At 42.8% G+C, this 14,604-nt stretch overlaps 1 protein-coding gene and 1 long non-coding RNA gene across 2 annotated transcripts in view; one reads left to right on the forward strand and one right to left on the reverse strand.

The window, feature by feature from the left end:
• LOC128642779 (multidrug and toxin extrusion protein 1-like) overlaps positions 1 to 14,604 on the forward strand; it is a 585,931-nt gene that overhangs the window by 545,750 nt on the left and 25,577 nt on the right. Inside the window, exon 15 of the mRNA XM_053695580.1 lies at positions 1,293 to 1,425. Coding sequence (XP_053551555.1) covers positions 1,293 to 1,425 — 133 coding nt within the window. The remainder of the gene's footprint in view (positions 1 to 1,292; positions 1,426 to 14,604) is intronic.
• The window catches only part of LOC128642780 (uncharacterized), a 78,871-nt gene that overhangs the window by 43,905 nt on the left and 20,362 nt on the right, over positions 1 to 14,604 (reverse strand). The window lies entirely within an intron of this gene.

Genomic DNA, 14,604 nt, shown 5'->3' on the forward strand with positions numbered 1-14,604 from the left:
TTTTATCAATACAATGTAGATCCGGTTTTCCTTTCCCTTAGCCTATAGAGAAAGCTGAATATCAAGCCGTTTCATAGAAACATAGAAACATAGATATTGACGGCAGATAAGAGCCATAGGCCCAGCAAGTCTGCCCGACCTTACCTAACAGTATAAACTTATCTAGTTCGTAGGATAGCCGTATGCTTGTCCCATGCATTTTTAAAGTCCCCCACAGTGTTTGTTGCTACTACCTCTTGAGGAAGTTTATTCCATAAATCAATCACTCTTTCTGTAAAGAAGTGCTTCCTCAAATTACTCCTGAATCTACTACCCTTTAGCTTGAGCTCATGACCCCTTGTTCTTGAATTTTCCATTTAATGTACCCACAGCCTTCAGTTTCGACACTTGTTCACTGCTGCTGCTGATAGATTTTGAGCACCGCTGACTCTCCGGTGTCACTGTAAGAGTCAAAAACAATACAACTCAGGGTTTCCGTAATGCTTTTCGGCTGTCCGATGCAGCCTTTGTCAAGCAGTACTGCTTGACAAAGGCTGCATCGGACAGCCGAAACGTGTTGCGGAAACCCTGAGCTGTAATGTATTTTACCCTTACAGTGAGCCGTAGAGCAAGTCAAGTGACACAGGAAAGTCTGCGGTGCTTAAAATCTATCAGCAACAGTGAACAAGTGACGGAATGGCTTCATAATCGACCAGCTTTCTCTATAGGGTAAGCAAAAGGAAAACCGGATCTACATTGTATCGATTACAACAAGCTACCATTTGCCTTCTACTGAAATGGATTGGGATTCTTAAGGTACTGTGCACATACAAAAGTACTTCATAAACTGAGCGTTACTTCAGTTAGAAGACCACTTTTATATCCACCTGCTAATATGATTAAGTTTTTTATTTGATTAGTATTTTTCTATATGATTAGTATCTTATGGTTGGCCAACCAATATTTATGCATCAGAGCTTTTTAAAGATAAGGGCATTTCATGTTGTAACTCTTTTTCACCATAATATGATTGTATCATTACATTTTTGAACTTACATTTGCTCTTTTACTATTTTACTTTTGTTTTTATTTCCAAAATTTTCTTCATTTATAAGTACATTATAAGTCCATTTCTATAGTGTATTTCCTATAACATTATTGGGTACCCATAGCGAGATATTGCCTGTTTTAGACACATCCTCTGTACTGATATTTGTTTTGGCAAACTGTGAAGATAATTTTTTTTTTACTAACTTAACCCCTAAACCCTGTGTGAGTGGCATTTGCCATTCTTCTCTTTATGTTTCTTGCAGGCCACGTGTGGGGGCATTTTACGGGGAACTGGAAAGCAGAAGATTGGAGCCATTTTCCACTTGGTTGGTTACTATGTGATAGGCCTTCCTGTGGAAATCACACTAATGTTTGTAGCCAATTTTGGAATAATAGGTAAGAAAACATCTTACAGATGATCTTTTTCTATCCCTCTTCCATTTAAATACATATCTATCCAGTTTATTGAGTTCAAGCTTAACCATAAGACAACCTACATACTCAATAACTTTTTGCAGGGCTCAACAAACCCAGGAGCCAGGGACCCACTGGCTCTTAGAATTTTCCCCCTGGCTCCTAACTTTTGGGGTTATTTTCCATCTTTCTGGGGTGTTCTCCATATATCAATATATATATATATATGCAGTATATATATATATATATGCAGTATATATATATATATATATATATATATATATATATATATATAAATAAATATATATATATATATATATACATACAGTATCTCACAAAAGTGAGTACACCTCTCACATTTTTGTAAATATTTTATTATATCTTTTCATATGACAACACTGAAGAAATGACAGCCTGTATAACAGTGAAAATTTGCGGTCCCCTCAAAATAACTCAACACAGAGCCATTAATGTCTAAGACGTTTGCAACAAAAGTGAGTACACCCCTAAGTGGAAATGTCCATGTGACAAAACCAATCTCGCCACTGTACATTGGAGGGCCTGTTATGGAACATTCTTTGGGCTGGAGGTACATGGGCTTAAGGATACCCAGAGACTGCATGGAAATATGGAATGTTATATGCTGGACACCCCATGTACTTTCATAACTCTGTCTTATGTCTATGTCACCCTGTATCCATAAATACAGGATGGGTACAGGGTGTGAGTGCCCCTTGTGGGAGCAATTGTGACTCTATAAGCCAAGTGGGCATAAAAGACTTTATAGCTAATAAGAACTGTTCCTATATTCAGTAATAAGATGTATTCTATGTATGTTTAAGAACTGATTGTGTCCTTGTGTGATTATGTTAACTAGACTGCCCAACATCAGATTGTCTGAGTAAACGTTCTTCCCTAGTTAATTAACTTAATATGTTAATCTGTTTTACCTGTGAATAGACAATTGTTAGAGGTTTGATGCATTGTTCATATGTTTGCTTTACTGTTAAACCAATGCCCTTTGTAACCTGAAGCCAGGGTGTATAAATCTGTGTACTGCCTTCAAATAAAGTAGTCATTCTGTTTAAACCTGAAAACTGGCTGGTTTGTGAATTGCTGATTCCCTATGCAGGACGTTGTTCCCTGGTATTAACCCTTGGTACACTGTTGGTACCGTAACATTGGTGGCAGCGACGGAATGAACCTTATCGCCCAGAAGAGCAACTACACAAGCCAGTAACCTCAGGAAGAGGGGGATTATTACAATACTGACTAAGATGGAAAAGAGAAAAGGAAATTTTGCAGCTTTTAAAAACTTCCTGGAAACAGAAGGAGAGATTGATGGGTACCTTGCGGATTTTGAGAGGCAATGTGCACTACACAAGGTACCCGCAGAGGACTGGGTCACGATATTATCTGGAAAATTATCCGGCCGGGCCAGAGAGGCTTTTCGGGCCATTCCAGATGAGGAAGTCAGGGATTATAATACTGTAAAAGAGGCTCTGCTCTCCAGGTATGCGGTTACACCGGAGGCATACCGGAGACGGTTCAGAGACACTGTTAAATTAGCTGGAGATTCCTACCTTGAGTGGGCATGTAAGGTGCACCGCACAGCAGCTCACTGGATAGCGGGGTGCCAAGCCATATCTGGGGAAGAGGTGCTGCAGCTATTCCTGTTGGAACATTGCTTCGACAAATTACCCGCAGGAGTTCGAGAGTGGGTTCGGGACCGTAAACCCTCCACCCTGCAGGAAGCGGCTCGCTTGGCAGATGAGTATACGGATGCCCGCAAACTGGACACTGCTACCACTAAGCCCCCTGCTAGAGTGGAGTACAGACCCCCAGTCACCCCAGCAGCTGCCAGTTACCAAACCCCGGCGCACCACTATACCACACGGCCTCCAGCCACGAACTACCCTCAGAGAGCCCTGCGGTGCTACTCACAACCTATTCGGTGCTTTAGATGTAAGCAACTAGGGCACAAAAGACCAGAGTGTCCCCTAAATGCAGCGAACCAAGCGCAGTCCTGGAGAAGACCCGCCGGCGGAATCCCACATAATCCTCAGCCTGCGGCCCGCTACGTAGAGGCGCAAGAATGCTGGAGCATCCTACATGAGGCAGACCTTGTGCAAGCTGCCCACCGGAATAACCGGCAACTGGTTAAAGTGAATGGGAAGAAGGTCAGTGGTCTACGGGATACTGGTGCTACCATGACCTTGCTTCAAAAGAACTTGGTGTCTGAGAAACAGTACACTGGAGACACTGTGGCTGTGAGGGTAGCAGGGGGCGATGTGTTCAGCCTACCTGTTGCCAGGGTACATTTGGATTGGGGAGTGGGCGCTAGACCTGTGAATGTGGGGGTCAAGAAGGACTTACCTGCTGATGTTCTTCTTGGAAATGACTTGGCCCCCCTTGTTTCTGCCTACGCTCCTATGGGTCCCGCTGATGTTAACTCTGTGACTACCCGTGCCCAGATCCGTGCAGCAGAGACTGACCCACCTGCTGCTAAGCCCCAGGACGCTGAGCTCAGTAAATCTCTATCCGCTATTGATATGTGGAGGTCCCGTTACAATGCGCTGATGAAGGAGAAGAGGAGCGCAGAGGAAAAAGCACGTTTAGAACAGGAATCTCTGCTAGACAAGCTGCACCGACAGACTGCAGAAAACACCAGCTTGAGAGTGGAACATGAAACATTAAAGACAAACTTAGTGACACTGGAGGAGAAGCTGACGCTGGCTCATAGTGAGGTGCAGCAACTCAAGGGCACCCTATGTCAGTATGAAGGGATTGTGGATACCTATAAAGAGCAGGTACAGAAAACTCGTAAAGAAGCTGATGGGATTTTGAAGGACTGTTTGGCCCTGGTCTGGGCACTGAGGAATTTGAACCCTTGTTTGTATGGACAGGAATTCTCTCTCATAACGGGAATACAGATGGATTGTCCCAGCAAACTGACATGCCTACCAGGCGCTCTGGTGGTATATGGCACAGTATATACCCTGGACAGCCGAGCATGACAAACCAGAGGGAGAGGAGTTTGATGGTCCTGTCCCCCAGCAACACGGCTGTTTAGCCAAAGGGGAGACGATTGGTCTCCCCCTCCAGCAGCACAGCTATGTATCCGAAGGGGAGACAGTCGGTCTTCCCCTCCAGCAACCAGGCTCCCACCAGGCTACTTCCATGGTAGTGCTGGCACCCGGGCAGAGTACAGCTGGTCTCTGCCCACCTCGCAACCCACCAATTCAGCATACCAGTTCCCCACACAGCTGTGGTGAGGCACCTGGACATGGACAAGTTTTCCCCGTACTCAGGTGTAGTAACCATTTATTGTGGGTGGGCTGTACTACTAATTGTGTTTTATGGGTGGGTTGCTGGACTAACCAGGGCACTGACCGGCAGGAGGTCAGATACCCTGTTAGTCTGTTTGGAAAAGGGGAGAGATGTGACAAAACCAATCTCGCCACTGTACATTGGAGGGCCTGTTATGGAACATTCTTTGGGCTGGAGGTACATGGGCTTAAGGATACCCAGAGACTGCATGGAAATATGGAATGTTATATGCTGGACACCCCATGTACTTTCATAACTCTGTCTTATGTCTATGTCACCCTGTATCCATAAATACAGGATGGGTACAGGGTGTGAGTGCCCCTTGTGGGAGCAATTGTGACTCTATAAGCCAAGTGGGCATAAAAGACTTTATAGCTAATAAGAACTGTTCCTATATTCAGTAATAAGATGTATTCTATGTATGTTTAAGAACTGATTGTGTCCTTGTGTGATTATGTTAACTAGATGCCCAACATCAGATTGTCTGAGTAAACGTTCTTCCCTAGTTAATTAACTTAATATGTTAATCTGTTTTACCTGTGAATAGACAATTGTTAGAGGTTTGATGCATTGTTCATATGTTTGCTTTACTGTTAAACCAATGCCCTTTGTAACCTGAAGCCAGGGTGTATAAATCTGTGTACTGCCTTCAAATAAAGTAGTCATTCTGTTTAAACCTGAAAACTGGCTGGTTTGTGAATTGCTGATTCCCTATGCAGGACGTTGTTCCCTGGTATTAACCCTTGGTACACTGTTGGTACCGTAACAGTCCAAAATGGGCCCAATTAGCCATTTTCCCTCCCCAGTGTCATGTGATGTGTTAGTGTTACAAGGTCTCAGTTGTGAATGGGGAGCAGGTGTGTTAAATTTGATATCGCTCTCACACTCTCTCATACTGGTCACTGGAAGTTCAAATTGGCACCTCATGGCAAAGAATTCTCTGAGGATCTGAAAAAAGAATTGTTGCTCTACATAAAGATGGCCTAAGCTATAAGAAGATTGCCAAGACCCTGAAACTGAGCTGCAGCACGGTGGGCAAGACCATACAGCGGTTTTACAGGACAGGTTCCACTCAGAACAGGCCTCACCATGGTCGACCAAAGGAGTTCAGTGCACGTGCTCAGCGTCATATCCAAAGGTTGTCTTTGGGATATAGACGTATGAGTGCTGCCAGCATTGCTGCAGAGGTTGAAGGGGTAGGGGGTCAGCATGTCAGTCATCCCAGAAGGAAGCCTCTTCTAAAGATGAAGCACAAGAAAGAACGCAAACATTTTACTGAAGACAAGCAGACTAAGGACATGGATTACTGGAACCATGTCCTGTGGTCTGATGAGACCAAGATAAGCATATTTGGTTCAGATGGTGTCAAGCGTGTGTATTGCCTACAGTCAAGCATGGTGGTTGGAGTGTCATGATCTGGGTCTGCATGAGTGGTGCCAGCACTGAGGAGCTACAGTTCATTGAGGGAACCATGAAAGCCAACATGTACTGTGACATACTGAAGCAGAGCATGATTCCCTCCCTTCAGAGACTGGGCTGCAGGGCAGAATTCCAACATAACGACCCCAAACACACCTCCAAGATGACCATTGCCTTGCTAAAGAAGCTGAGGGTAAAGGTGATGGACTGGCCAAGCATGTCTCCAGACCTAAACCCTATTGAGCATCTGTGGGGCATCCACAAATGGAAGGTGGGGAAGCACATCAGCTCTGTGATGTCATCACGGAGGAGTGGAAGAGAACTCCAGTGGCAACCTGTGAAGCTCTCGTAAACTCAATGCCCAAGAGGGTAAGGCAGTGCTGGAAAATGATGGTGACCACACAAAATATTAAAACTCTGGGCCCAATTTGGACAATTCCACTTAGGGGTGTACTCACTTTTGTTGCCAACGGTTTAGACATTAATGGCTGTGCGTTGAGGTATTTTGAGGGAACAGCAAATTTACACTGTTATACAGGCTGTACACTCACTACTTTATATTCTAGCAAAGTGTAATTTCTTCAGTGTTGTCACATGAAAAGATATAATAAAATATTTACAAAAATGTGAGGGGTGTACTCACTTTTGTGGGATACTGTATATACTGGTTTGCGACCCCTGACTTATTGGTTATGTGTAGGCTGAGGCGTTACATTTAATTAAAGGAGCATTTTAATATAAATATAAAATGCTCTGTTTTATCAAAGATTGTGCTTCTGTCACCCCAGACAAGGAGCTGGCATACATCTGTATGTCTCACAGATGGAATGCCAGTAGGTCTACAGTTTAGGTAACTGCAAATATTCATTAAAATGTATAATTTATTCTGGTATATATTAGCTAAAACAACCTCTTTTTTAGAGAGACAGAAAAAAACAACAGATTTGTGTATTACATGCTTGCAAACGGGACCAATTTAAAACCACTTCACTATGCTTAATTTAGGTTGTGGGCACAGATTTCATCTTGTCATTTATCATGTAAGTTATCAAGTCATTAAAGGTGGGGTGGGAGGTAGCATAATATAACTATTATAAAAATCAATCTTTAAAAATAAAGTGAATAGTATTTAAAGTACTATTATATACAGTAGAATTATACAATCAAGAAACGTATAATAAAAGTACAATGCAAAATAACTCTGAATTTCAAATGACTAGTAAAAAAATGTCTGCCAAATTTCAAAGTTAGTTCCATTTTCCTTCCCCTGCATCATGCGACAGTCATCAGCCAATCACAAAATGCACATACAAATATACTGTGAATTCTTCCACATTCTCAGTAGGAGCTGGTGCCTTAAAAAGTGTGCAAATAAAAACATTGAACATATTTTGATAATGGAAGTGAATTGGGCATTTTGTTTCCTGGGGATGCACCTCAATGCACTAAGTCCAAACTTGTTAATGAGACTGTGTTTCAAAGTGCTTGCTCCTACATTATTGAACTTGTAAACTGAAACGAGCATTCGTAAATGTGAGTTAAATGTTTTAAACACAAACACTTTGAAGCACACTCTCATAAACAAGTTTGAACTTAGCTTACATGGAGGCACATCCCCTATAAAAACATAATTTATGCTTACCAGATAAATTCCTTTCCTTCCGGATAGGGAGAGTCCACGGCTTTATTCCTTACTGATGGGAAATACAACACCTGGCCACCAGGAGGAGGCAAAGACACCCCAGCCAAAGGCTTAAATATCCCTCCCACTTCTTCATTACCCCAGTCATTCTGCCGAGGGAACAAGGAAAAGTAGGAGAAACATTAGGGTATAAATGGTGCCAGAAAAATAAAATAAATAATAAGAGACCGCCCATAGACAAGAAAAAACGTGCGGGGCCATGGCCTCACCCTATCCGGAAGGAAAGGAATTTATCTGGTAAGCATAAATTATGTTTTTCTTCCTAAGATAGGGAGAGTCCATGGCTTCATTCCATACTGTTGGGAAAACTATACCCAAGCTTCAGAGGACACTGAATGAATGACGGGAGGGAACAGAAAAAAGAGGCGGACCCTATTCTGAGTGCACCACAGCCTACAAAACTTTTCTCCCGAAAGCTATTTCAGCCGAAGCAAAAACATCAAACTTGTAAAACTTTTGAAAAAGTATGTAAGGAGGACCAGGAACCTTACAAATCTGATCCATAGAGGCCTTGTTCTTAAAGGCCCAAGAGGAAGTCACTGCTCTAGTTGAATGAGCCATTATCCTCTCAGGAGGACAATGTCCCGTTGTCTTGTAAGTTAAGCGGATTTACACTTCTTAACCAAAAAGATAAGGAAGTAGCCTTCTGCCCCTTACGCTTTCCCAAATAGACAACAAACAAAGAGGAAGATTGTCTAAACTCCTAAGTTGCCTGAAGATAGAACTTCAAGGCGCAAACCACATCCAAATTGTGAAGTAAGCATTCCTTCGATGAAGAAGGATTAGGACACAAGGAAAGAACCACAATCTCCTGATTGATGTTGTGATCTGACACAACCTCAGGAAGAAAACCTAATTTAGTACATAAAACTGCCTTATCTGCATGAAAAATCAGATAAGGGGGCTCACATTGCAAAGCAGAGATCTCAGAAACTCTGCGCGCAGAGGCAATAGCCAATGAAAACAGAACCTTCCAAAATAACAATTTAATGTCAACAGAATGCAGAGGCTCAAATGGAACCTGTTGCAAAGAACAAGATTTAGGCTCCAAGGAGGAGCCCCAGATCTAAACACAGGTCTGATCCTAATCATAGCCTAATCAGAGGACTGCACATCTGAAAGCTCAGCCAGTCTCTTGTGCAATAAAACCGACAGGGCCGAAATCTGTCCCCTCAGGAAACTAGTAGAAAGGCCCTTCTCCAGCCCATCCTGGGGAAAAGATAAGATCCTTGCAGCCTTAACGCTGTGCCAGGAAAAACCATGATCTTCACACCAGAATAAGTAGGTCCTCCACACCCTGTGGTAGATACACAGAGTAACTGGTTTACAAGCTTGAATAAGAGTATCAATGACACTCTCAGAGAAACCACTCTTGGCTAAGATTAAGCGTTCAATATACACGCAGTCAGCCTCAGAGAATCTAGATTTTGATGAACAAATAGACCTTGTATCAGCAGGTCTCTGCAACAAGGTAACTTACACGGAGGAGATGAGGACATCCCAACTAGATCCGCAAACCGCGGCCACGATGAAGCAATCAGGATTACTGATACCCGCTCCTGCTTGATGCATGCCATCACTTGAGGAAGAAGCGGTAATGGAGGAAAAAGATATATGAGTTTGAACCTCCCGGGCACTGCTAGTGCATCTATTAGATCCACTTGGGGATCCCTAGACCTGAACCCATACCTGGGTAGCTTGGTATTGAGACGGGACCCGATGAGATCTATCTCTGGCATCCCCCACTTGCTGCATATCTCTGCGAACACCTCGGGATGGAGAGACCATTCCCCTGGATGGAAGGATTGCCTGCTGAGAAAATCCGCCTCCCAGTTGTCAGCACCCGGAATGTGGATCGCTGACAGTGAACAGCTGTGGGCCTCCGCCAACTCCAGAATCTGAGATACTTCCTTCATCGCCAAGGAACTTCTTGTTCCCCCCTGATAGTTGATGTAAGCCACTGAGGTTATACTGTCTGATTGGAATCTGATAAACTGGGATTAACCCAGAAGTGGCCAAGCCTTCAAGGCCTTGAAGATTGCCGTAGTTCCAAAATATTTATCGGGAGGGAGGACTCCTCCTGAGTCCACAACTCCTGTGCCTTCCTGGCACCCCAAACAGCTCCCCATCCGGATAGGCTTGTGTCCGTAGTCACAATCTCCCAGGATGTTCTTAAGAAGCATGTCCCTCGGGACAGATGATCTGGACAGAGCCACCAAGAGAGCAATTCTCTTGACCGGCTGTCTAATACAATCTGTTGAGACAGATCTGAATGTGTCAGAACTCATCTCTCCACCTTAACTGTCTGACATCTGATATTCTGTAATTCCACCTTAACTATGAAGCCTCACCTTTTTACCTTACTTAAACCTTTTCCTGGGGGCAGACAGGTGCTTAGTTAATGAGTTTAGTAGCTGAGCTAACACTGAATATTGTGCTCTTTGGATTACCCTTTTGTTACAACAGGATTTAATTCTGAATATCGTTTTGAACTTTTATATTGCTTGTGCAAATCTTTCTTCACTCCTGAAACTACCTGCTTCACCGGATCACTAATTACTATCAGCGCAGCTCCTCAGTTCTAACCGTTCACATGCTGCCTGAGGATTTCTCTTCTGTCCTAATCTGACAGATCAGCTGTTACAACGGATAGCTAAAGACCACTCTCCGGTAAGAGTGAAACAGTGACTGAATGGTTCCTTGTTATTTAAACTCCTACCTGAATTAATTAACCCCTTGGGTTCCTGTTTTCTCTAACAGCTGATTCTGTAAGAGACTGCTCCAGGTTTTAACCTGTGTCACTCTGTTCTTTTCAAGATATAATAAATCACTCCAAGCCATACGCTTCTCTTCTACATATGATAAGCAGGTGCTGAGTGAAACATTCCATCTAGATCTGCAGTTGAAGATCCATATACAATTAACTTGCTATACTTCCTGTCAGTTACTAACAGATTAACTAAGCCAAAATAATGGATCCAGCGGATCTACCTCAAGTTGTTTATGGCTTATCTCAGAGGGTAGACCAACTCGGTCAGGCTCTAAGTAATCTTCAAGTTGAAAATGAAACGTTAAGGAAGGTCATCAAGGACTCCCTATCTGCTAAAGTGGTACCACCTGATGCATGCCCAGAACCACAGATATCCCCTCCTGATTTATTTTCAGGGGACAGACGTATGTATAGACAGTTCAGGAATGCCTGTCTACTTATGTTCACTTTAAAGCCAAAGACCTACCAGCAGGATAAAATAAAGGTGCTCACAGTAATATCTTACCTCAGAGGGGAGCCAAGAATTTGGGCAGATTCATTTTATGAAAACAACAACCCTATCATCAACTCCTTAAATGATTTTCTGATTGCCATGGATGAGTTATATCTGGACACCAACTCGCAGTTAACTGCAGAAACAAAGATGAGGGCTTTGAAACAGGGCAACAGATCAGTTGAAATATATATCACTGATTTTAAGCAGTCTGCTACAGATTCCCAATGGAATCACATAGCCCTAAAAAATCAGTTTAGGTTAGGTCTCTCTGATCAAGTAAAAGATGAGTTAGCTCGAGTGGAACTTCCTGACAGCCTGGAAGGGTTGATGAGACTGTCCATTCAAATAGACCGGAGACTACGGGAGAGAAAGAGCGAACGCCACTCCTCAGAACCTACGTATAAAAGAACCTCTGCACCTAACCAATCCCTCAGCAGTGCTGCTGCCCCTCAAGAACCGATGGAGATAGGCATGTTAAGGGGTCCATTATCTTTGGAGGAAAAGCAAAGAAGGAAGGCCCAGGCACTGTGTCTGTATTGTGCTAATCCAGCACACACTGTTAAAGACTGCCCTGTACTGCAGAGAAATAAAAAGAGTAAGTACATTATGACCAATACTATGCCTCATATTCAATATAACCCAGTTTACTGTACCATCTCTCTCTCTTTGCAGTGGGACCGTAAGCGTTCGACTACAGAGGCTATAATTGACACTGGGGCTTATGGGGCTTATATTGATTTGGAGTATGTGAATGTTAATAAAATCCCACTTGAAAAAAAGTCTGTTCCTGTGTCTATCAGAGTAGTTGATGGGTCTTACATATCAAGCGGTCCTATCACCCATCACACAATCCCTCTATTAGTCATTACTCAGGACAATCATCATGAGTATTTACGATTTGATGTACTTCCTTCCCCACTCTTTCCCGTAGTTTTAGGTATGCAGTGGATAAGACTACACGAGCCTAACATAGAGTGGAAAACATTAAAACTCACATTAGATTCCACACATTGCCGTAAGTTGTGTTATAATGACATACATACTCTACATTGTGCAGAAGAAACTACACTTATCCCTAGGATTTATGCTGAATACGCAGAAGTCTTCAGCAAAAGAGAGGCTGAGAGCTTACCTCCGCATCGGAGTTACGATTGTCCCATTGATTTAATACCGGGATCTAGCGTCCCATATGGACATCTATACCCATTGAGCCAGCCCGAATTAAGTCATTTAAAGTCCTATCTTGATGATAATTTGAAGAAGGGGTTTATCAGACCTTCTGTCTCTCCTGCCGGAGCCGGCATGTTCTTTGTGACGAACAAAGATCAGACTTTAAGGCCAATTATTGACTATAGGGAGCTTAATAAAATTACTGTGAAGAATCGTTACCCTCTCCCCCTAATCCCCGAACTTATAGAGCGTTTACATCAAGCTAAGATCTACACAAAGCTCGATCTCAGGGGGGCTTACAACCTCATACGCATAAGAGAGGGAGATGAGTGGTTGACAGCTTTTAGAACGAGATATGGGTTATATGAGTATTTGGTAATGCCTTTTGGTCTGTGTAACGCTCCGGCAACGTTCCAGCATTTTGTCAATGATGTTTTCAGGGATCTTCTTGACGTATGTGTGATAGTTTATCTCGATGACATTTTAATATACTCCCAAAACTTGGAGGATCACATTAAACACGTCACATGGGTATTATCAAGATTACAAATACATTGATTATATGCCAAGGCAGAAAAATGCCTTTTCCATAGAGAAAAGATCTCCTTTTTGGGATATGATATATCCCCAGAGGGAATACAGATGCAGGATAACAAGGTGGAAGCGGTAAAAGATTGGCCAAAACCTTCTAACCGTAAGGAGCTTCAACGCTTCCTCGGGTTTAGTAACTATTATAGGAAATTTATCAAAAGTTATTCCGCTATCGCTAAACCCCTAACTGCCCTCACGGGCTGCACAACACCCTTTTTGTGGAATCCATCAGCGGCTCAAGCCTTTCTCACATTGAAAACTGCGTTCACCTCTGCTCCGATACTCCGACATCCAAATCCGGAGTTGCAATACTTTTTAGAAGTGGATTCTTCAGATTACGCTTTAGGTTCAGTTTTATCCCAGAGAGAAGACTTGAATCATCCTCTTCATCCAGTAGCATTTTATTCTAAAGTTATGTCTCCTCCGGAGATCAACTACCCAATAGGAGAGAAAGAGTTGTTATCCATTAAAAGATCATTTGAGCATTGGAGACATCTTTTAGAAGGAACACAATTACCCATCATAGTATATACAGATCATAAAAATCTGGAATTTCTCCAAAGGAACAAGACACTCTCTGCCAGACAGGTTCGCTGGAGTCTATATTTCAGCAGATTCCATTTTCAGATCATATACAGACCCGCTTCAAGGAATGGTAAGGCTGACGCCTTATCCCGGAAGGACCCAAAGCCAGTAAATGACCACAATCCAAAGGAAATCATACCACATGATAGATACATTGGTATCACCTCAACTTTCGCCTCTAAACTCAAAGAGGCTTTGGTCCAAGACTTGGATACTCCATCACAACTCCATACCGCTTCAGATGGTATAGGATACATCAAAGACAAGATTTATGTACCCCAGACTCTAAGACAGGAGTTAATCAAGGAACACCACGACTCTCCTCTTTCTGGCCATCCAGGAATTTCCAGGACAAAGGATTTGATAGCAAGGAACTATTGGTGGCCTAAGATGAACATGAGTATCAAGGAATACATACAAGATTGTACAATTTGTACCACATCGAAATCATATTGATGCCTATACAAGTTCCTGATAAACCATGGACGCACCTGGGCATGGATTTTATAGTCGAATTGCCTCTCTCACTTGGAATGAACACGATATTGGTAGTTGTTGATTTGATGACAAAAATGGCCCATTTCATCCCATATCGGAAACTTCCAACCTCCGCAGAAACAGCCCAGTTATTTATAGATAATGTTCTGAAACTTCATGGCATACCAACCATTCTGACCACCGACAGGGGGACTCAGTTTACCTCCAGGTTTTGGAGGAATCTATGTCAGAAACTACAAATAAACCATAGGTACACCACAGCTTATCACCCACAGACGAACGGCCAAACAGAGCGTCTGAATCAATGGCTAGAACAGTACATTAGATCCTATTGTGCATTCCACCAAGAAGACTGGATGAATTATTTATCAACCGCTGAGTTTGCATACAACAACACACTCAACTCTTCATCTCGAATGACTCCCTTCTACGCCAACTATGGGTTCCATCCAAAAATGTCCTTTCTCACAACCACCAGTTCACCAAGTCCCAAAATTGATGATATAGCTGATAGGAGGACACAAAATTTGCAATTACTCCAAAAACATTTGCAATCTGCTCAAAACGGCCAGAAAAAATATTATGATCTGAGAAGAAGAC

This window comes from Bombina bombina, chromosome 12 (assembly GCF_027579735.1).
Source record: "Bombina bombina isolate aBomBom1 chromosome 12, aBomBom1.pri, whole genome shotgun sequence".
NCBI classification, from domain to species: domain Eukaryota; kingdom Metazoa; phylum Chordata; class Amphibia; order Anura; family Bombinatoridae; genus Bombina; species Bombina bombina.